This window comes from Scylla paramamosain, chromosome 3, assembly GCF_035594125.1.
Source record: "Scylla paramamosain isolate STU-SP2022 chromosome 3, ASM3559412v1, whole genome shotgun sequence".
Taxonomy (NCBI): domain Eukaryota; kingdom Metazoa; phylum Arthropoda; class Malacostraca; order Decapoda; family Portunidae; genus Scylla; species Scylla paramamosain.
The window spans coordinates 23,791,511-23,814,060 of NC_087153.1; the positions used below are offsets into that span (position 1 = coordinate 23,791,511).

Consider the following 22,550-nt stretch of genomic DNA (forward strand, 5'->3'; position numbering starts at 1 on the left):
TTTCATGTTCCTCCCAATATTATTCTAATATCAGAATATGAGAGAATTTCACCGTACTCATAATGGATCTTAGCAGGACAGTTTCTATCACTGGTGGTCAAATATTCTTGGTTTCTACCATGAAATAAACACAAATAAAGTGAGATAAAATATGATACTTGCAAGTGTAGAAACCTCTAGCCCATCGATTTGCCAGTACATACTTGCACCTTTTGGTCATGTATCAAGTTGTCCCGCCCCTCCCCTTCCCCGCTCCTCTCATCTGTTTCTGCCTTTTTTTTTCCTTTCCTCTGTTATCTTGAAATGAGAGAGAGAGAGAGAGAGAGAGAGAGAGAGAGAGAGAGAGAGAGAGAGAGAGAGAGAGAGAGAGAGAGAGAGAGAGAGAGAGAGAGAGAGAGAGAGAGAGAGAGAGAAAGAGAGAGATAGAGAGAGAGAGAGAGAGAGAGAGAGAGAGAGAGAGAGAGAGAGAGAGAGAGAGAGAGAGAGAGAGAGAGAGAGAGAGAGAGAGAGAGAGAGAGAGAGAGAGTGTGTGTGTGTGTGTGTGTGTGTGTGTGTGTGTGTGTGTGTGTGTGTGTGTGTGTGTGTGTGTGTGTGTGTGTGTGTGTGTGTGTGTGTGTGTGTGTGTGTGTGTGTGTGTTTCATGTGAAACAATCATCTATGGAGATAATGAAATATGTTTCATTGTACAAAACTATTTTGCTATGATGAACATTATTTATATACCTCTTTCTCAACCAGGTCCATCCCCATATCTCTGTTATCTCCCCTTCATCCTCCATTATCTAGTATCCTTGCTCTTTTCTCTCCCTTCCTCCTCAACAAGTGTTCAGAAGAAAAGTGGTGGGATGGGTGGTGGGAAAGAGTGTGACAAAGCAAAATGTTTTGGCAGCAGTCATGTTTTGCTTTTGTTCTATTATTATTGGTACTGATACGTATTTCTATTTGTTATTATTTCACTTATAGCCAAAATATTATAGTAATAATTTAGTGGATGACAACCTCTACACACATGCGAGGTGGCCATCATTCTCTCTCTCTCTCTCTCTCTCTCAGCTGGTACAGTAATTTCTCACACATACTTACATACTTTATCAATTAGAGGGGGAAAGACTACAACCCTTCCATTGTCACCACCCTCTGATGAAGAGTAGTGAGTAAAATATATATTGCAATTTATTTTAAACTGAATATTGGTGTGTAAGGCACAATGGAATCATTCTGGATATTCTTATACATAGTATGTTATGATTACGGTTAGTTTTGCAGATGTCAGTGGTGGAGTTTTAAAGTTCGCCGCGTGCACAGAAATCCCAGATGTGATGTGTGGTGTGCATTTTTGACTTGCGTACCAAAGAGGTTAAAAGAACAAGTAGTTGATACTCATTTGCTATAACTATAGACTAAGTACACTTCTGTATAGTATGATGTATTACACTCCTCTAGAACATCTGAATTTTCCTGTGATAAACGTAAACATGTGAAATAACACATTATAAGATGGTCCTGAACTCAAAGTATGCAAGCACACACACACACACACACACACACACACACACACACACACACTGGAACTGGATGGAAAGCTACTTAAGGGAAGAGAAATGAGAATGGTACTAAAATATTTAAAATCAAAATAAAGAAAAGTAGATAGTGGAGTACGAAAAGGATCAGTGCTAGCACCAATAATTTTCCTGGTCTACATAAATGATATGCCTGAAGGAATACAGAGTTACATGAGTTTGTTTGCAGACAATGTAAAATTACAAAGACATATAAGAAACAACAAAAACTGAGAAATTCTACAAGAGGATTTGAATAAAATCTGGAACTGGAGTAAAAATTGGGAGATGAAATTTAATGTGAAAAGATGTCATGTAATGGAAAAAGGAAAAAAAGTGTAGAGACCAAAATGGACATATAAAATGGGAAATTAATAAATAATAAAAGAACAAGAGAAAGATCTGGGAGTGACAATCCAGGATAGTCAACAGTCAGAGAAGCATTTAGAAAAGATATTTCAGAGATACATATTGAATGGTAAGAAATAGTGGAACAGCATTCCACTACATGGATAAAGATATGATGAGAAAGATAATTATCACTATGATTAGACCAAAGCTGAAATATGCTGAATCAATGTAGTCTCCCCACAAGAAGAAACATGTAAGAAAAACAAGAAATGATACAAAGGATGGCAACAAAGATGGTTCCAGAACTAGAAGAATTAACATATGAAGACAGGTTAAAGGAAATGAATCTGCCAACATTGGAACAAAGAAGAGAAAGGGGAGATTTAACAATGATATATTAATTGTGGAATGGAGTAGAAGAAATTGATAATGAGAAACTACTGCTAAGAGAAAAAGGAAATATCAGTTTCACACAAGGGCACATCAAAAAACTAAGAAAAGGAAGATGCTTAAGTAGCAGAAAGAAATATAGTTTCCCACAGAGAAATATAGAAGTTTGTAACTATCAAGTGAGGAGGTAGTATCGGCAACAAGTGTGCACAACTTTAAGGAAAAGCTGGACAAGTGTAGATATGGAGGCAAGAGCACACGAGCATAGCTCAGGCCCTGTAAATCACAACTAGGTAATTACACACACACACACACACACACACACACAGACAATTTGTGTTGGCACCTATTATGTTTCAAATATATGTACATGATATGACAGTGGATCTAAAGAGTTATATAAACCTTCTCCCTGATGATGCAAAAATAATGAAAATAATAAAGGATGAAAATGACTGCAAGGAGTTACAAAAGGATATTGACAAGATACATGCATGGAGCCAAAGATGAAAACTAGAATACAATGCCAGAAAATGCCACATGTTGGAAATAGGAAAAAGTAGAGAGACCTTCATGGAATTACAAAATGGGAAGAGAAATAATAATGAAAAGTAATGAAGAAAAAGATTTGGGAGTAATGATGCAGGGCACATATCACTTGAAAGGCACATATACTGAATAGTTGACTCTACATACAGCTTGTTCACAAACATCAGGGTGGCATTTAAGTATTTAAATAAAGAAATCAAAATTATAAAAAAGCATGATGCAGCCTAAATTGAAATACGCAGCAGTAGTTTGGGCTCCACATAGAAAAAAAGGATATATGGAAACTGGAAAGAATACAGAGAATAGCAAAAAAGATGTTACCAGAATTGAAAGACTTAGGCTATGAAGAAAGACTTGAAGAGATGGGATTACCAACACTACAACAGAGAAGAGAAAGAGGAGACCTGATAACAATGTACAAATTAGTAAACAATATGGAAAGAATAGACAGAAATGACTTGGTATCAAAGATGGAGGAGGGAGAGAGACAAAAGAAAAAGAAAGAAAATAAAGAGGAGTGGATGTTTGAGCAACATCAAGAAATACAGCTTCCTGTATCGAACTACTGAAATCTGGAGTGATTTGAAGGAAGAGGTGATTGTGGTAAACAGTGCACACATGTATAAAGAGAAACTGGATAAATATGGTTATGGAGACAGAACAAAATGAGCTTTGGCTCATGCCCTGTACAACACAACTACGTAAATATAACTAGGTAAATACACAGACACACACACACACACACACACACACGATTATATTTTTATTTAATTTCCTAATATACCCAAAAATTCATCCACTCCCATATTCACAAAGCAATCCCATATATTTAGTGAGACTCAGCTATGAAACATATGGGTAGGAAAAAAAAGGCTCGTTTTAATCACAATCTATGCATGTCAATCATAAATCCACACAGCTGCTGGGTCAACCCTGTCTTAGCATGGCTGATGAGACACTCCCACCTAGGAAGATGGTAGGTCGATGTGTGGGTGGCTATATGTACAAATGGATGGCTAGGTGATTTGTTGTGTGGATGGGTAAGTGGATGAATATGTGGATGGGTGAGTAAAAATAGGTAGGGTGGATGGGTGAGTGGGTAGTTGGATGGGGTGGTTGGGTGAATTGGTGTGTGGATGAATATTTGGATTGGTGGATAGATGGGCAAATCAGTGGATTGCTGAGTGGCTGGGTGACTGGAGTGTGTGTGGATGCAGTGTGGATGGTGGGTTTGGTGTAGGTGAGTAGATGAATGGATGGATGGGCAAGTGGTTGGGGGGGATGGATATGAATGAGTAGATCAATTGGTAAAAGATTACTGGATAACAGATGGATAGGTGGATGGATTACATGGTTGTGGTTGCAAATGGGTTGGTAGGTGGATAGTTTGGTGGGTGTAGGTAGAATGATGGATGGGTGAGTGTGGGTGGGTGAGTAGTTGGTAGGAAATGGGTGAATGGATAGGTGGGTGGGCCAGTAGGTAGTGTGTGGTAAGTGAATGGATGGACGTGGTTGAGTGGGTGGGTGGATGTTTGAGTCAGTGGCTAGAAGGATGTGGGTGGGTGGATGTGAGTGGGTGGATATGGCTGAGGGGTTGAGTGGATAGTTGACTAAGTAGTGGATGAGTTGGTGAACACTATACTGGTGTGTGTGAATCTACATGCTGCCTTCATGAAGCCTGTTGTCCAGACATTTGAGTCTAGAGACACTTTTAGGAACCAAATGGTTTTGGATATCAAGTGTCCTGAGTACCAAATGTCCTGAGGCCTATTTGGACTCAGGCCAATCTGTCTTGAGGATCAACTGGCTTGAGGCCTATATGATCTGAGTACCATCTGTCCCAGTACCAAGTGACTGTAAATCACTGAATAACCATCAAGATATATTCAGGCCTGTATATTCACTATTCGGTTACTTAAGCTAACACCTAAGTCCACCTTGATTACTTTTTTTTTGTAAAGTACATACATTGTAATCAGGATTCCTGAGTAACTAGTTTTCAGACCACCATGGTAATAATAAAATTAAAAGGGCAAGTCAAAAAAAATATTGACAGTAGTTAATGTAGAGTGGTTAGAGCAAAAGTGCTTGATTCTGTCCCAGGTAAGAAGATAACTGATGAAATTTTTATAGCTGAAGAACTTTTAAGAAAAATTCCAAAGGAAGGAAAAAAAGTAATTATTTCATGTACACTAACCTAGAGAAGGTTTTAGACAAGGTACCCACACAAGTTAGCTGGTTATCATTACGAACATTAAGAGTAGATGTTAATATAGATACCAAACAAGTAGTGTAGGAGTTCAAAACTAAAATTTTCCATTATATGCCCTCCAAAATCTTAGAAAAAAACTAGTTTCCTCTCCTCATCAATACCTTTTTGCAGGTAGTGGAAATGTTCTCTCTCCTCCTTGGTAGTGCCAGAAGCTTCACAGGCTCCAGGACAGCTTCTTGGTGGAGTGTAGAAATTCCACTTCTGAAGATGTGCAGAAAATAATGTTACTAGTACCCTGCCTATTCAAAGTGCAGCTGGTAACATGGTACACTCCCTCTCATTGTGGTAACAAAAAGTTTTGACATGCCAACACAGAGCTATTGGAGAGAGCTTAGATATACAATGTTTATGAGAACTGCTGAGCCTACTAACAGCAATAAACTGACAGAGGTAGTGATAGAATTTGTTATTTACTCCACCATAATCCATGCTGAACTCCAGGTATCATATATCTAAATCCTTAATCCCATACCTAGTGATGACAAGAGATTAACTGGTCCATCTGGGTAGTCCTACAAGTCTCTTAAGGATGTCATTATAACAAACTTCAAGTCAGTCCATAGAACTCCTTATACTGTGACCACAGTGTGTTACAGTAGAGTAGATATATCTGACAGCCCAGCACTTCATAGTTTTAAGATCTAAGTGCAATCAAATTTTCCAAGCATGAATTCAAATCCTAGCACTGATATGTCTATGAAGTGCTGCGCATAGAAAGGGAGAGACGTACCACAAGAAAAAAGTCAGAAAATGGCATCAAAGTTTGGCAACCTTCAAACATGTGTAACTCAGTTATTTTTCAAGCTATCTTGTTAATTCTTTTTATTTTTTTTTTTAATGAAGCTTATAACGAGTACAATTTGGTGATGGTGTTTTTTTTCAATGCCTACATTGTAATCATTTTCTGACAAAATTATGGTTTAATATTTGAGTATTCCTAGTGCACCAGCTTTCAAACTGCCTTACTTGTTTGTGCTCTTTTTTTTTCATGAGACACACATGACACCACCTCCACCAATGCCACTACCACCACCACCACAACCACTATCACCACCTTGTACCAGACTATTATCAACATTAGAATCACTATCACTTCCTACATCTATATAATCTGGACCTTCATCATCATCATCATCATCATCATCATCATCATCACTAAAACAAGTAGGAGATTCACAAAAATCACAGTGCAAGGAAAAAGTCACACACAAAGTTTACACCAACATCTTCACATACTCCTCCTGATGGATCAGGTACGAGACTGGCCTCACAAGAATGATACCCAGACCTTGTTGCACTATTTTTCAAAAGTGTTATGCTGTACAATGACATAAATCTGTTGCTACAAACGAAAAATCAGTAGCATCACAGAGCGCAATCTATCACAAAAACACATGTAAAGGGCCTCTGTTGCCTGAGTCATTCACTTTGCTGGCAAATAACTGGCTGCTGGATAGGCTTCGCACGTCTGTCCACTAATTGGCTACTGGGTCATCATGGCTCAATGTCACCTCCCCTGTCACCCCCCTCCCTACCCAGCCATCGGGGATCTGACTCCCTTCTCTTGTGCCCATGCTCACGGGCCGCAGACACGGTGTCAATAGGAACATGGGAGCACACATTTTTGTAGGGGCCTTCTACCTTACTTCTAACAGTGCAAGGGAGTCACATCCACTACAATTGGATAGAAGGATGGAAATAGTGTTATATGCAATAAACTGAATCTGGCCAAGGGTGGCACATGATTCTCTTTCTATGAGCAACGCTTCATACCATAATTGAGAAACAGCAGCTAGGATAGAAACAGTTCTGGACATACAATCTTAAATTCATATCCTGCCAAAGCCTTGTTATATTATACATCATAAGGACATGATTATTTAGGATACCTAATCACTGTATTCTCTGCAAAATTCAATTACTAGAATATGAGGACACTGCAAAGTAGGTTTGATGGGAATGAAAGAGCAAGGATGAGAAATTAGGGTAATAGGGATGCCTAGTTGTGTACATGTGGGTGCACGCAAATCATTCAAGTAAATACAGTAAGGCAAGATAAGGTAAAATTTAGAAGAGAATGCTATGAGTAAGGTAAGGTACATAAGTAGAGTATCATAATCACCTAAGGGTAGATACAGCTGCATGGTTGAGCTTGAGCTGTTCCATCTGGGCATTGAGGTAGGTCATGGTGTCAAAGAAGGCCGATGACTTGCGAGCAATCTGGCGGCTCATGTCTAACTCCACAGCCTCCAGGTGGTGGAAGAGCTGTAGATGATGGACAAAATTAAGGTCATGTGATAAGCTGATATTCTTTCTTTAACTCCATAAACAACTCCATAAAACTGTGTAAATGTGTGTGTGTGTGTGTGTGTGTGTGTGTGTGTGTGTGTGTGTGTGTGTGTGTGTGTGTATTATGAGTGTATTTACCTAGTTGTAATTACCTAGTTGTAATTTACAAGGCCTGAGCTGTGCCTGTGTGATCCTGTCTCCATATCTACACTTGTCCAGCTTTTCCTTAAGGTTGTGCACACTTGATGCCAATATTACCTCCTCAATTAGCTTGTTCCAAACTTCTATATTTTTCTGTGGGAAACTATATTTCTTTATGTTACTTAAACATTTTCCTTTTCTTAGTTTTTGCTGTGTCCTCATGTGAATCTGGAGAGAGGGAGGGAGGGAAGGAGGGAGGGAGGGAAAGAGGGAGGGAAGGAGAGAGAGAGAGAGAGAGAGAGAGAGAGAGAGAGAGAGAGAGAGAGAGAGAGAGAGAGAGAGAGAGAGAGAGAGAGAGAGAGAGAGAGAGAGAGAGAGAGAGAGAGAGAGAGAGAGAGAGAGAGAGAGAGAGAGAGAGAGAGAGAGAGAGAGAGAGAGAGAGAGAGAGAGAGAGAGAGAGAGAGAGAGAGAGAGAGAGAGAGAGAGAGAGAGAGAGAGAGAGAGAGAGAGAGAGAGAGAGAGAGAGAGAGAGAGAGAGAGAGAGAGAGAGAGAGAGAGAGAGAGAGAGAGAGAGAGAGAGAGAGAGAGAGAGAGAGAGAGAGAGAGAGAGAGAGAGAGAGAGAGAGAGAGAGAGAGAGAGAGAGAGAGAGAGAGAGAGAGAGAGAGAGAGAGAGAGAGAGAGAGAGAGAGAGAGAGAGAGAGAGAGAGAGAGAGAGAGAGAGAGAGAGAGAGAGAGAGAGAGAGAGAGAGAGAGAGAGAGAGAGAGAGAGAGAGAGAGAGAGAGAGAGAGAGAGAGAGAGAGAGAGAGAGAGAGAGAGAGAGAGAGAGAGAGAGAGAGAGAGAGAGAGAGAGAGAGAGAGAGAGAGAGAGAGAGAGAGAGAGAGAGAGAGAGAGAGAGAGAGAGAGAGAGAGAGAGAGAGAGAGAGAGAGAGAGAGAGAGAGAGAGAGAGAGAGAGAGAGAGAGAGAGAGAGAGAGAGAGAGAGAGAGAGAGAGAGAGAGAGAGAGAGAGAGAGAGAGAGAGAGAGAGAGAGAGAGAGAGAGAGAGAGAGAGAGAGAGAGAGAGAGAGAGAGAGAGAGAGAGAGAGAGAGAGAGAGAGAGAGAGAGAGAGAGAGAGAGAGAGAGAATAGGAGAGAGAGAGAGAGAGAGAGAGAGAGAGAGAGAGAGAGAGAGAGAGAGAGAGAGAGAGAGAGAGAGAGAGAGAGAGAGAGAGAGAGAGAGAGAGAGAGAGAGAGAGAGAGAGAGAGAGAGAGAGAGAGAGAGAGAGAGAGAGAGAGAGAGAGAGAGAGAGAGAGAGAGAGAGAGAGAGAGAGAGAGAGAGAGAGAGAATAGGAGAGAGAGAGAGAGAGAGAGAGAGAGAGAGAGAGAGAGAGAGAGAGAGAGAGAGAGAGAGAGAGAGAGAGAGAGAGAGAGAGAGAGAGAGAATAGGAGAGAGAATAGGAGAGAGAATAGAGAGAGAGAGAGAGAGAGAGAGAGAGAGAGAGAGAGAGAGAGAGAGAGAGAGAGAGAGAGAGAGAGAGAGAGAGAGAGAGAGAGAGAGAGAGAGAGAGAGAGAGAGAGAGAGAGAGAGAGAGAGAGAGAGAGAGAGAGAGAGAGAGAGAGAGAGAGAGAGAGAGAGAGAGAGAGAGAATAGGAGAGAGAGAGAGAGAGAGAGAGAGAGAGAGAGAGAGAGAGAGAGAGAGAGAGAGAGAGAGAGAGAGAGAGAGAGAGAGAGAGAGAATAGGGGGGAGAGAGAGAGAGAGAGAGAGAGAGAGAGAGAGAGAGAGAGAGAGAGAGAGAGAGAGAGAGAGAGAGAGAGAGAGAGAGAGAGAGAGAGAATAGGAGAGGGGGGTGTCTCATTTTAACCCAGGTCATACACTGGCATAATTGAGTCTTGCATTTGGCAGAAGCCTCAAGCCTGTCATTACTCAGTAATATCACATCACCCATAAGGCAAGGTGCTCTCTCTCTCTCTCTCTCTCTCTCTCTCTCTCTCTTTCTCATGGTATCAAGCATCAAGTAAGCATTACATTTCTTGTAGAATGCATGATACTTTTTTTTGTACCAAAAAATAATGATGATGAGTTACAAGCAGCCTTCCAGAACAAATCTTGCTCTTAACTCAAACATCCTCTGTACTTATAAGGTGCTACATGGTGTATCTTCAACTACTAATATTTTTTTTTTTATGTAGGAAGGACACTGGCCAAGGGCAACAAAAATCCAATAAAAAAATATGCCCACTGAAATGCCATTCCCATAAAAGGGTCAAGGCAGTGGTCAAAAACTGATGAATAAGTGTCTTGAAACCTCCCTCTTGAAGGAATTCAAGTCATAGGAAGGTGGAAATACAGAAGCAGGCAGGGAATTCCAGAGTTTATCAGAGAAAGGGATGAATGATTGAGAATACTGGTTAACTCTTGCGTTAGAGAGGTGGACAGAATAGGGGTGAGAGAAAGAAGAAAGTCTTGGGCAGCGAGGCCGCAGAAGGAAGGGAGGCATGCAGTTAGCAAGATCAGAAGAGCAGTTAGCATGAAAATAGCAGTAGAAGACAGCTAGATATGCAACATTGCGGCAGTGAGAGAGAGGCTGAAGACAGTCAGTTAGAGGAGAGGAGTTGATGAGACGAAAAACTTTTGATTCCACCCTGTCTAGAAGAGCAGTAAGAGTGGAACCCCCAGACATGTGAAGCATACTCCATACATGGACGGATAAGGCCCTTGTACAGAGTTAGCAGCTGGGGGGTGAGAAAAACTGGCGGAAACGTCTCAGAACGCCTAACTTCATAGAAGCTGTTTTAGCTAGAGATGAGATGTGAAGTTTCCAGTTCAGATTATAAGTAAAGGACAGACCAAGGATGTTCAGTGTAGAAGAGGGGGACAGTTGAGTGTCATTGAAGAAGAGGGGATAGTTGTCTGGAAGGTTGTGTCGAGTTGACAGATGGAGGAATTGAGTTTTTGAGGCATTGAACAATACCAAGTTTACTCTGCCCCAATCAGAAATTTTAGAAAGATCAGAAGTCAAGCATTCTGTGGCTTCCCTGCATGATATGTTTACCTCCTGAAGGGTTGGACGTCTATGAAAAGACGTAGAAAAGTGCAGGGTGGTATCATCAGTGTAGGAGTGGATATGACAAGAAGTTTGGTTTAGAAGATCATTAATGAATAATAAGAAGAGAGTGGGTGACAGGACAGAACCCTGAGGAACACCACTGTTAATAGATTTAGGAGAAGAACAGTGACCATCTACCACAGCAGCAATAGAATGGTCAGAAAGGAAACTTGAGATGAAGTTACAGAGAGAAGGATAGAAACTGTAAGAGGGTAGTTTGGAAATCAAAGCTTTGTGCCAGACTCTATCAAAAGCTTTTGATATGTCCAAGGCAACAGCAAAAGTTTCACCAAAATCTCTTAAAAGAGGATGACCAAGACTCAGTAAGGAAAGCCAGAAGATCACCAGTAGAGCAGCCTTGACGGAACCCATACTTGTGATCAGATAGAAGGTTGTGAAGAGATAGATGTTTAAGAATCTTCCTGTTGAGGATAGATTCAAAAACTTTAGATAGACAGGAAATTAAAGCAATAGGACGGTAGTTTTGAGGGATTAGAACGGTCACCCTTTTTAGGAACGGGTTGAATGTAGGCAAACTTCCAGCAAGAAGGAAAGGTAGATGTTGACAGACAGAGCTGAAAGAGTTTGACTAGGCAAGGTGCAAGCATGGAGGCACAGTTTCGGAGAACAATAGTAGGGACCCCATCAGGTCCATAAGCCTTCCGAGGGTTTAGGCCAGCGAGGGCATAGAAAACATCATTGCGAAAAATTTTAATACGTGGCATGAAGTAGTCAGAGGGTGGAGGAGAGGGAAGAACAAGCCCAGAATCGTCCAAGGTAGAGTTTTTAGCAAAGGTTTGAGCGAAGAGTTCAGCTTTAGAAATAGATGTGATAGCAGTGGTGCCATCTGGTTGAAATAGAGGCGGGAAAGAAGAAGAAGCAAAGTTATTGGAGATATTTTTGGCTAGATGCCAGAAATCACGAGGGGAGTCCAGGCTGTGACTGCCCCCTTGTGTTGTGAGACACAAAGGGAAATGTTCAGTGAGGTCACAGCTGGGTTTAATGATAAGTTCACAGCACCCCCTGAACAGTGCTTTAGACCTCACTGGGAGTGATTATCGTTTTGGCAGGTGTCTACTGCCTCCTCCTGACATTTGGTTAAAAACACTCCTATCATGATAATAAGGATAAGGTGGTCTATTGTTATCACTTTAAAGTGAAAAGTGGAAATTTTGTTGATGTAATAATTACAGAAATGAAAATCTATCAATATATTATATTTCAAAAAAGAATATGTGTGGATTTACTTTGGCAGCAGAACAACACAGGTCACAAGAAGAAAAAGAAGTTTACTGGGTAATGACAAGCAGTACCAGTAAACTTTGCCAACATGGAGCAAGCCATGCAGTTATGCAATTGCTTAATAATACTTACTTAAACATTATTCTGATAGCAACACCATAATTTCAGGGTACAAGTTTAGATATGTGGTTCCACCCAATTGCTCAGCCCAATGAATCCCCACTCTTTTTCACTCTAACCTATTTCACTAACTAAATCAAACCAATGTAGACTACACCAAACCTAGCCACACCTAATCTAACTCAACTACTTTGATGTAAGTTAGTTTCGTTAATTAATGTCTGGTTAGGTTTAGCTGGGTGAAGCCTTGTGCTGCACTGCTCTTGGTATAGGTTCATTGGGCATGCATGAACAGTGTGCCAGATGTACGATTCGAATGAAACTATATCAGCCCCACTTTCAATCCCTTGTCATGGCCATTAAATACTTTTAACAACTCTGAATTAATATTTTTCAAGTAAAATCTAACTAAATCTAACCAAAAAAGTTTTGGTGCTGTGGTACCAAGAGTTGTTGCTGCTCTGCCATTATCACTGTGAGTAGCTCCTAGACATATGAGTCTACAAAATCCTTAAATGCTCATAATATAAGTCTTGATAAGTGTCTTGACACCCCCCCTCAACTTTTTCTTCATTAACTTCTACAACATTTGCAGTCTTAGATCTAATTTTCAATCTGTAGAACACCACCTCTCCTCTACTAAACTCATCTTCTTTTTCTCACTGAAACTCAGGTGTCTGAGGCAACTTACAATAGCCCCTTTTTTTGTTCCCTTCTACTTTCTCTATTCTCATTTTCAATCCAAAGCAGGATGTTGTGTTTATGTGCTCAACAACTTAACCTGCTCTCATGCCCACACTCTTGAATCTTCCAAGTTTTCCACCATCTGGCTTCAACTATAGAGTCACTCTCAAACTAAATTTATGTGTGCTGTATACCTCTCACCTAATTCCTCTGACTATAAGAAATTCTTTGACTACTTATCTTCTAAAGTGGAACACATTCTGACTCTCTTCCCTTTTGTGGCAATCTCCATTCTTGGGGGTTTCAATGTTCACCACCAGCTTTGGCTTTCCTTTCCCTTCACTGACCATCCTGGTGAACTAGCCCTCAACTTTGCTATCCTGCACAACCTAGAGCAATTGGTGCAACACCCTACTTATATTCCTGACTGTCTTGGAGATACACCCAACATTCTTGACTTTTCCTAACCTCTAATCCTTCTGCTTATGCTGTTACCCTCTCTTCTCCATTGGGCTCCTCCGATCACAATCTCATATCTGCATCTTGTTCTATCACTCCAATCCCTCCTCAGGATCCCCCTAAGCGGAGATGCCTCTGGTGTTTTGCCTCTGCTAGATGGGGGGACCCGAGGAGGAATTTTGCTGATTTTCCTTGGAATGACTACTGCTTCTGTGTCAGAGACCTCTCTGTGTGTGCCAAGCACATAACAGAGGTGATAGTGTCTGTCATGGAGGCGTACATTCCTCATTCTTTTTCTCAACCTTAACCTTCCAAATCTTGGTTTAACACAGCCTGTTCTCATGCTATACATGATAGAGAGGTGGCCCACAAAAGGTACCTGAGCCTTCCATCACCAGAATCTCATGCACTTTAATTTCCTGCCTATCTAAAGTTTTTCAATCTATCCACAGCAGGAAGATTCTTAAACATCTATCACTTCACAACGTTCTATCTGATCGCCATTATGGGTTCCATCAAGGCCGCTCTACTGGTGATCTGAATTTCCTTACTGAGTCTTGGTCATCCTGTTTTAGAAATTTTGGTGAAACTTTTGCTGTTGCCTTAGATATATTAAAAGCTTTTGATAGAGTCTGGCACAAAGCTTTGATTTCCAGACTATCCTCCTATGGTTTCTATCCTTTTCTCTGTAACTTCATCTCAAGTTTCCTTTCTAACCATTCTATTGAACTGCTGTGGTGGATGGTGACTGTTGTTCTCCTAAATTTATTAATAGTGGTGTTCCTCAGGGTTGTCCTGTCACCCATTCTCATCCTATTATTCATCACTGATCTTCTAAACCAAATTTCCTGTCCTATCCACTCCTATGCTGATGATGCCACCCTGCACTTTTCCACGTCTTCTGATAGATGTCCAGTCCTTCAGAAAGTAAACAGTTCACAAAGGGAAGCCACAGAACACCTGACTTCTGATCTCTCTAAAACTTCTGATTGGGGCAGAGCAAACTTGGTATCATTCAATGCCTCAAAAACTCAATTCCTCCATCTATTAACTCGACACAACCTTCCAGACAATTACCCCCTCTTCTTGAATGACACTCAACTGTCCCCCTCTTCTACAATGAACATCCTTGATCTGTCATTTTCTTATAATCTAAACTGGAAACTTCACATCTCATCTCTAGCTAAAACAGCTTTTATGAACTTAGGCATTCGGAGAAGTCTCTGCCAGTCTTTCTCATCCTCTCCAGCTGCTAACTCTGTACAAGGGCATTATCTATCCATGCATGGAGTATGCTTCACAAGTCTGGAGGGTTCCATTCATACCACTCTTTTAGACAGGTTGGAATCAAAAGCTTTTAAGAACATAAGAACATAAGAAATAAGGGAAGCTGCAAGAAGGCTTACACTTGGCAGTCCCTATATGAAATATACCTACCTATTTCCACCTATCATCCCCATCCATAAAGCCATCTCATCAACTCCTCTCCTCTAACTGACTGTCTTTAGCCCCTTTCTCATCGCTGCAATGTTGCATCTCTAGCTATTTTCTACTGCTATTTTCATGCTAACTGCTCTTCTGATCTTGCTAACTACATGCCTCCCCTCTTCCTTCAGCCTTGCTGCACAAAACTTTCTTCTTTCTCTCACCCCTATTCTGTCCACCTCTCTAATGCAAGAGTTAACCAGTATTCTCAAGCATTCATCCTTTTCTCTGGTAAACTCTGAAACTCCCTGCCTGCTTCTGTTTTTCCACCTTCCTATGACTTGAATTCCTTCAAGAGGGAAGTTTCAAGACACATATCCTTCAAATTTTTGACTACCGCTTCAGACCCTATTCAGGTACCAGTATCTCAATGGTCTTTTTTTTTTTATTGGATTTTTCATCACCCTTGGCCAGTGTCCCTCCTACAAAAATCAAGATCACTACTGCACAACTGCATTTTCCCAGTAGCTTTTCCCAGAAGCAAGATGCCTAAGTGTTATGATCACCCTCATTTTGGCAATAAATGAGTTGCTCTCTCTGTCACTCTGTAAGGCTTCCTTCACTAGGTCAGTGACAAACAGAATACCTGCACAGTCTAAACAACATCTTCTGATGAATTCCATATCACTAAGTTGATTCAATATGTCCTTTCCAGATAAATAATTTCTGAGCTGGAGATGTTGTGGACTAGCCATTGTGGCAGTGGGAGCATCTGTTATAAGCTGCTAAGACAGGGTGTCTGGGTGTCCAGCAACAGATTGATCCATTTTACATTGATTCCTATGGAGGAAATAGATTTGGTTTCCGAACATTTTGGATTTCAAATGGCACTGAGGAATTAATTAAGTTCAAGAACCGAGATTCCACTGTACTCTACCAGGCATTCTCTCTCTCTCTCTCTCTCTCTCTCTCTCTCTCTCTCTCTCTCTCTCTCTCCAATACCTTTTCCTGGATGAGTTTTGAATTCTTGGTGGAGACTCCAGCTGAGGTAATGTGAGGGAAGACAGAGTAGAAAGTTTCTGGATCCTCCAAGTTGAAAGAGCTTGAGAGGAAGATGGCAGGGATGCCCTCCTGAGGCAGCTGGTCACTCACTGCCAAAGAAAAAGAAAATAAAACAAGATCTTCACATGAGAAATAAGAAAAAAAAAAAAAGATAAAGGAAAATTAAAATAAAACTTGAACCATATTTTTTTTATGTAAGAGGGATACTGGCCAAGGGCAACAAAACCATTAAAATCATGAAGCGAAGTGCCTTGAAATCTTCTTGAAAGAGTTTTAGTAATAGGCAGGAGGAAAACAAGTAAGCATGGAACTCCAGATTTTACCTGTACAGTTATCCCTCCAATATTTGTCTTAATTTGTGCATAGCATGTCCAGATGTTCTAACTGTCCTGATATTGTGCATATTCAACTAATTCTCATCATTTACTGGATGTCAGTAAAAAATAGTATTATACAGTATCACATATATGTGCAACTAATTCTAGGGTATTTCTTCTATTACACGTCAGTCACAAATGCTAATTTATAGATTTCTTTTACTTTTCTTCCTCTGTTGTTGTCCTACATCTACCACAATACTTGAACACCATTTTTTCAAGGTGATTTCAATAATTTCTATAAATGTGTGTTGGGTGAAATCTCATAGTAGGGAAAATAATGACAAATTTATTCATTTCATGTAATTATACATTATAAAAATCATTTTTGGCTATAGAAGTATGTCCCCTATGGTGAGAGGCAACATGTGGTAGAACAGCAGAAATGTGTAACTAAAGATGGGTCAGTAGGAACAGGGAAGAGTAGTGGTTGTGTTGATGCATGGAATAACAGGAGCAAATGTAAGAAAAACCACTCAATGAAAAATTACTGCTAAATATATATACAGCATAATATCTGCAGATACTAAAAAAAATAAATATATGTACTACGTAATGTACAGGTATACTGAGCTTGCACAGTACATGTGTTCTCACTGTGTGAATCCCACATTGCACAATTGGCAAAATATTATTTCTAAAAATTCACACTACGCAACCATGCACCATACTTTGCGTATTAGCAGTTCGCAGTTGGGTAAAAGCACAGACTTTATACTAAGTGTGACCAACATTCACAGAGTGAGCTGCCCACTTGCATATTTGACCCACCCTCTGCAGTAACTTCATGCTTGGCTGCTGCCAAGCATGATTTCTTATATTTTCTTGTATTTACTCAAAATTGTTGGGGGAGGGTAATAGGTGCCCAACTGCTCAATTTATTCTTTTTCCCATTAATCATGTTGTTCACAGTAAGCATTTTCATTGTGCATGATGTATTGTACTGCCCATATAGATGCACACTGTGTGAGCCAAGTGTATTTCCATGCAGAGCTCTCTCTCTCTCTCTCTCTCTCTCTCTCTCTCTCTCTCTCTCTCTCTCTCTCTCTCTCTCTGATATACAGAAAAATAGAAAGATATTGTGTTGTGTGTTACTTGACAAGTAGCTTCATTTTTTCCTTTTCCTATGCCCTCTCTCTCTCTCTCTCTCTCTCTCTCTCTCTGTTAACTTACATGTGAGAGAGAGAGAGAGAGAGAGAGAGAGAGAGAGAGAGAGAGAGAGAGAGAGAGAGAGAGAGAGAGAGAGAGAGAGAGAGAGAGAGAGAGAGAGAGAGAGAGAGAGAGAGAGAGAGAGAGAGAGAGAGAGAGAGTTCATTGTGACTGTTAATTTATCTAGGATGTCCAATCATTCCTTAAATTTTCTTGTATTTATTTGAAAATTTTTTTGGAGGGTAATAGGTGCCCAACCGCCCAATTTACTTTTTTTCCCATTAATTATGTTGTTCACAGAGCACACTTTCACTGTGCGTGATGTGTTGTACTGCCCATATAGATGTGCGCTGTATGAGCAGTGTATTTCCTTCGCACAGTGTATTTCCATGCAGAGTTTACATACCTAAATATACAAATTATTTATGAGGATAAACCACTTTCTTGTCACAGCACTAGTCACACCAGCTTGCATGTGAAAGAAGAAAGAAGGGCTGGCATTACACCACCATTGTCATCACATTGCAAAAAAACAAACAAACAAATGAGACTGCACTATTGCAGCATTGCTGCACTTGCTGCACAGTGCCATATCATGTTGCAGCAGCACCACACTGCTACATCACACTGGATGTTAAGATGAAACATACACGCTCACATAGTTTTAGGTCACGCAGCAGCACCATCTCACCACATCATTGTATCATGCTAGATGTAAGAACAACACGCACACACACACACACACACAATTATAGGTCATATGGTAGCACTGCTCCAGCTCACAACTGTATCTCACCAGATGTGAGGACAACACACGCACACACACAAACACACACACAAACAGTTCTAGACTATATGGCAGCATTGCACTGTGTCATGGCAGATGTGAAGACAACAGACACACAAACAACAGTTCTAGGCCATGTAATGGTACTGCACTGCTGCATCACTGCATCACACCAGAACTGAGGACAAAACACACACACACAAACACACACACACACACTCGTAGTTGAGTTATCATCGAGTAAACAAGCAGCTATCCAAGCTCTAGCAGAGAAAGATTTTGCTTGACCATGGCCACCACTAGGAGCCTAGAATGTGTTCCCAGGTAAGAGCTGTGCTCAAGTAGATTTGTCCTGTCTCCAGAAATAAAAAATAAGAAAAATTTCAGTAATAACAGATGTAATAAAATGAGTAAAAGCTCCAGCAAGGCGGATGCCATAAGTGGGAGCGGAATGTTGCCAACGGGGTCACCATTTCCAGGATTTGAGGAAGACTATGAACTACATGGAAAAATGCAAGGAAGGAAAGTGGTTTTAATGGAAGGGATGATCAGTGACCTCACTGAAAGAGTGAAAAAAATATAAAAAAAACATGACCTGGAAAAGGAAAACAAAGAATTGAAAACACTATGCGCCGATCTAAAAACAAAATTGAAGGAAAACAATGATATTGTTAAAAAAACAGGAAAATTAAGTGAGAGGGATGAAAAGTGAAATCAAGTCTGGAGGAAGGAAAAAGAGGAAGAAAAAGTTAACTTTACAGAAATCATAGAAGAACAAAGGAAGGAAAAGACAGATTTAAGTAAGGAAATTGTGAAAGTGATCAAGCAGAAGGAATTGATGGTAAGGAACACAGAGAACAAAAAGAAATGTATTGTTATATATGGATTAAAAGAGGAAATAGAGCCAGTAAGATACAAGAGGAAAAAAGAACAAAAGAAGGTAGCAGAGGACATTGTAAGAAATATACAGAGAGAAGGTGAGGACTAGATAAGTGAAATTGAGGAAATACATAGACTGGGGAAGTATACAGGAGGAGAGCAACCAATGAAAGTAAAATTTAGGGCACAAACAACAGCCATATAAGTGATATTGTATGCATGGAAACAGGACAAGATAGAGCAATACAGGAACGTTTGGATAAGGAGGAGAGACTCAAGGTAAATGATCTAATAAAAGAAGCAAAGGCAAAAAACAAGAACAGAACAGAGGAAGAGAAAAAAAAGTTCTATTGGAAGGTAAAAGATGAGAGACTCAGTAAGTGGTATCTGACAAAAAAAAAAAAATAGAAAATGTAAATGACATATGGAAAAATATAAAGTGGACAGTGGCATATGCAAATATAAATGGTTTAATATCAACATTGCAAGAACTGAATAATTATATTAAGATAAAGCAGCCCGACATCATGGGTATTACTGAAGTTAAACTAAATGAGACAACAGAAAATATAAGAATTGGTAATAGTAATTACAGTAAAATCTCTCTTATCCGGCATCAACAGGACCGCTGACATGCCGGATACTTGAATAGAAGTGAAATTATGTCCACAATCACCACCCTACACTCACGCATCTTACCATAACAAAGATGAGCTGATCTTAATCAGCAGCTGATCTGATCAGCTGCTTAAGTGTAAGCACAACACGCTTCCTCTTTTCTACAACTTTAGGCATGATGAAGGCATCAGGCGATAAACAGTGCACACGCGGGACTGAGTCACTGAGTAAACACAGTGCAGTGGGCCACGGGTGGCGTGAAGCAGTGCGCTTATGTACACCCAAAGACGAATGCATGGACACAAGAGGATTATAAATTATTGTTAAGAGATACTAGTTTGGAGAGAATATTGGCGGAGAGTAATAATATAACGCTTATGGGTGACTTTAATTTCAAGGAGGTATGCCGGGAAGAGTGGACCATGGATGGAGGGGAAGAGTCATGGAAATATATGCTTCTAAATTTAATAATGACAAATACTATGACCCAATGGATTGGAGAAAATACAAGATTTGGGGGTAATGAAGAGGCATCAAGGATAGATTTTGTTGTAGTCCATTAACAAAGGAAATGGACATTATTGAAGGAATAAATTATCAGTGCCCACTAGGTAAAAGTGACCATCTGTTAACTGAATTCAGTATAGGCAGAGGTCAAATAGAAAATAGGAATGAAATTTACAAGAATGGGAGATATAATTACAGGAAAGCAGATTTTATCAGGTTTAGGGAATATTTTGCAGAGGCTAAATGGAAACAACTGTTCACAGCAAGTAATATGCAGGAAAACTGGGATATATTCGTGGAAATTTATAATGAAGGGGTCAATAGATATGTACTGAAGATCAAAATAAAGGAAGTGAAAAAGAAAAAAGACTGGTATAATATGAGATGTATAACAGCAAGAAAAGAAAAAGAAGCAGCATGGAATAGATGGAAAAAAAAAGGAAGAAGTGAGGAATGGGAAGAATTCAAGAAGGCAAGAAATGAATATATTAGAATCCTGAGAGATAAAGAAAGGAATTATGAGAAAGATATAGTTAACAAATGCAAAGATGAGCCAAAGTTATTCTTCAGATATGTGAATGGGAAGATGAAAAACAAGCAAACAATAGATAAATTAATGAAAGATGATGTTACATATGAAGATACATGGTTACAGGCGGAATTAACGAACAAGTGCTTCCAGTCAGTATTCACCAAAGAAAGCAAATTTAAAGGAGAAAAAGCATGGCACAGAGACAATGTGATGAGAGAGATACAGGTGGACATAAGTGAAATTAAGAAGATTATGAAAGAATTGGATGTAAGTAAGGCTCAAGGACCAGATGGAGTATCCAACTGGATACTTAAGGAATGTTGTGAACAACTGGCAGAAAATATACACAATACCATAGTATGTTCTTTTAAGGAAGGAAAAATCCCTCTAGACTGGAAGACAGCCAATATTGTGCCCATTTTTAAAGGAGGTAATAAAGAAGATCCAATGAATTACAGACCAATGTCCCTAACAAGTATGGTGGAAAAATAGCGGAAAGAATAGTTAAAAACAGATGGATGGAATATTTAGAAGAAACACATACATTAACTGACAGACAATTTGGTTTCAGAAGTGGAAGATCTTGTGTCATGAATTTAGTGAGCTTTTATAGTAGAGCAATTTATATAATTCAAGAGAGAGAGGGTTGGGCAGACTGTGTTTATTTAGACCTAAAAAAAAGCATTTGATAAGGTACCACACCAGAGACTACTATGGAAAATTCAAAATATAGGGGGTTTGCAAGGCAACACACTGAACTGGATTACAGACTTCTTGAGGGACAGAGAAATGAGAACAATAAAGGGAGAAAAATCAGAATGGTGTAGAGTTACAAGTGGAGTACCACAGGGGACAGTCTTAGCCCCCGTAATGTTTCTGGTGTACGAGTATGTCAACGATATGGTGGATGAGGTTGACGGTTATATAAGTCTGTTTGCAGAAGATGCGAAATTATTGAAAAGAGTGGAAAACAATATGGATTGTGAAATATTACAGAAAGATCTAAATAAGATATATAAATGGAGTAAGAAATGGGAAATGGAATTCAATGCAAAAAAATACAAGGTGATGGAATTAGGAAAAAGCAAAAGAAGACTGACAAGTTCCTACACCATAGGAGAAGTGGAAATTAAGGAAACCAAGGAAGAAAAAGATTTGGCAATTACAATAAGTGATAATTTATCACCCGAAAAACATGTAAACAAAATAGTTGGGGAAACCTATGAGTTACTAAAAAAGATGAAAGGGGCATTTGCTTACATGTATGAAGAGATGATGAAAAAGCTGATGGAATATGTGATTTGACCAAAACTGGAATATGTCACAATTGTTTGGTCACCCCATAATAAAAAGGAAATAAGGAAAATAGAAAGGATCCAAAAAGCTGCCACCAATTCGGTACCAAGTTTGAGAAATTTAACCTACGAAGAAAGATTAAGGAGAATGAAGCTTCCATCATTACAAGAGAGATGAGAAAGAGGGGACCTGATTGCTATATACAAAGCTTTAAAGGGTAACGATCAAGTTGACAAAGAAGACTTATATGTGTGGGACTCAAGAGATACAAGAGGGCACATAGTGAAATTGAGGAAAACAGCAAGTAGAAGAGATATCAAGAAATATGGTTTCCCAAATAGAATCATAAAAATATGGAACAATTTAGATGAAACAGTAGTAAAAGCAACAAATATTCATGAATTTAAAGTTAAGCTGGATGCTTATAGATATGGAGACAGGACAGCATGAGCATAGCTCTTTTACAGTAACACACAACTAGGTAAATACAACTAGATAAATACACACACACACACACAAACATACACACACACACACGCACACACACACACACACACACACACACACACACACACACACACACACACACACACATACAAACAGTTATAGGCTATTGGATGATGCCACATGGCTGCATAGTGTGACACCAGCCAAAGAGAGGCACATGGCGGCATAGCTGGACATTATAACAAAAAAATTTATCACGATAACAGATAAATCAATAACGATAACCTTATTGGCAATAAATTTATTGCCCAATAAGGTGATAACCG

General features: G+C 39.8%; 1 protein-coding gene across 4 annotated transcripts in view; it reads right to left on the minus strand.

Moving 5' to 3' along the window:
- Positions 1-22,550, minus strand: part of LOC135093042 (vacuolar protein sorting-associated protein 54-like) — a 351,426-nt gene that overhangs the window by 292,322 nt on the left and 36,554 nt on the right. For all 4 annotated transcript variants that reach the window (XR_010263179.1, XM_063991923.1, XM_063991915.1 and 1 more), the window contains exons 6-8: positions 15,573-15,721; positions 7,244-7,386; positions 5,223-5,322 (exon numbers count right to left, since the gene is read on the minus strand). Coding sequence is in view for 3 of the 4 variants with exons in the window: in XM_063991923.1 (XP_063847993.1) it covers positions 5,223-5,322; positions 7,244-7,386; positions 15,573-15,721 (392 nt within the window). In the remaining variant the exon portion in view is untranslated. The remainder of the gene's footprint in view (positions 1-5,222; positions 5,323-7,243; positions 7,387-15,572; positions 15,722-22,550) is intronic.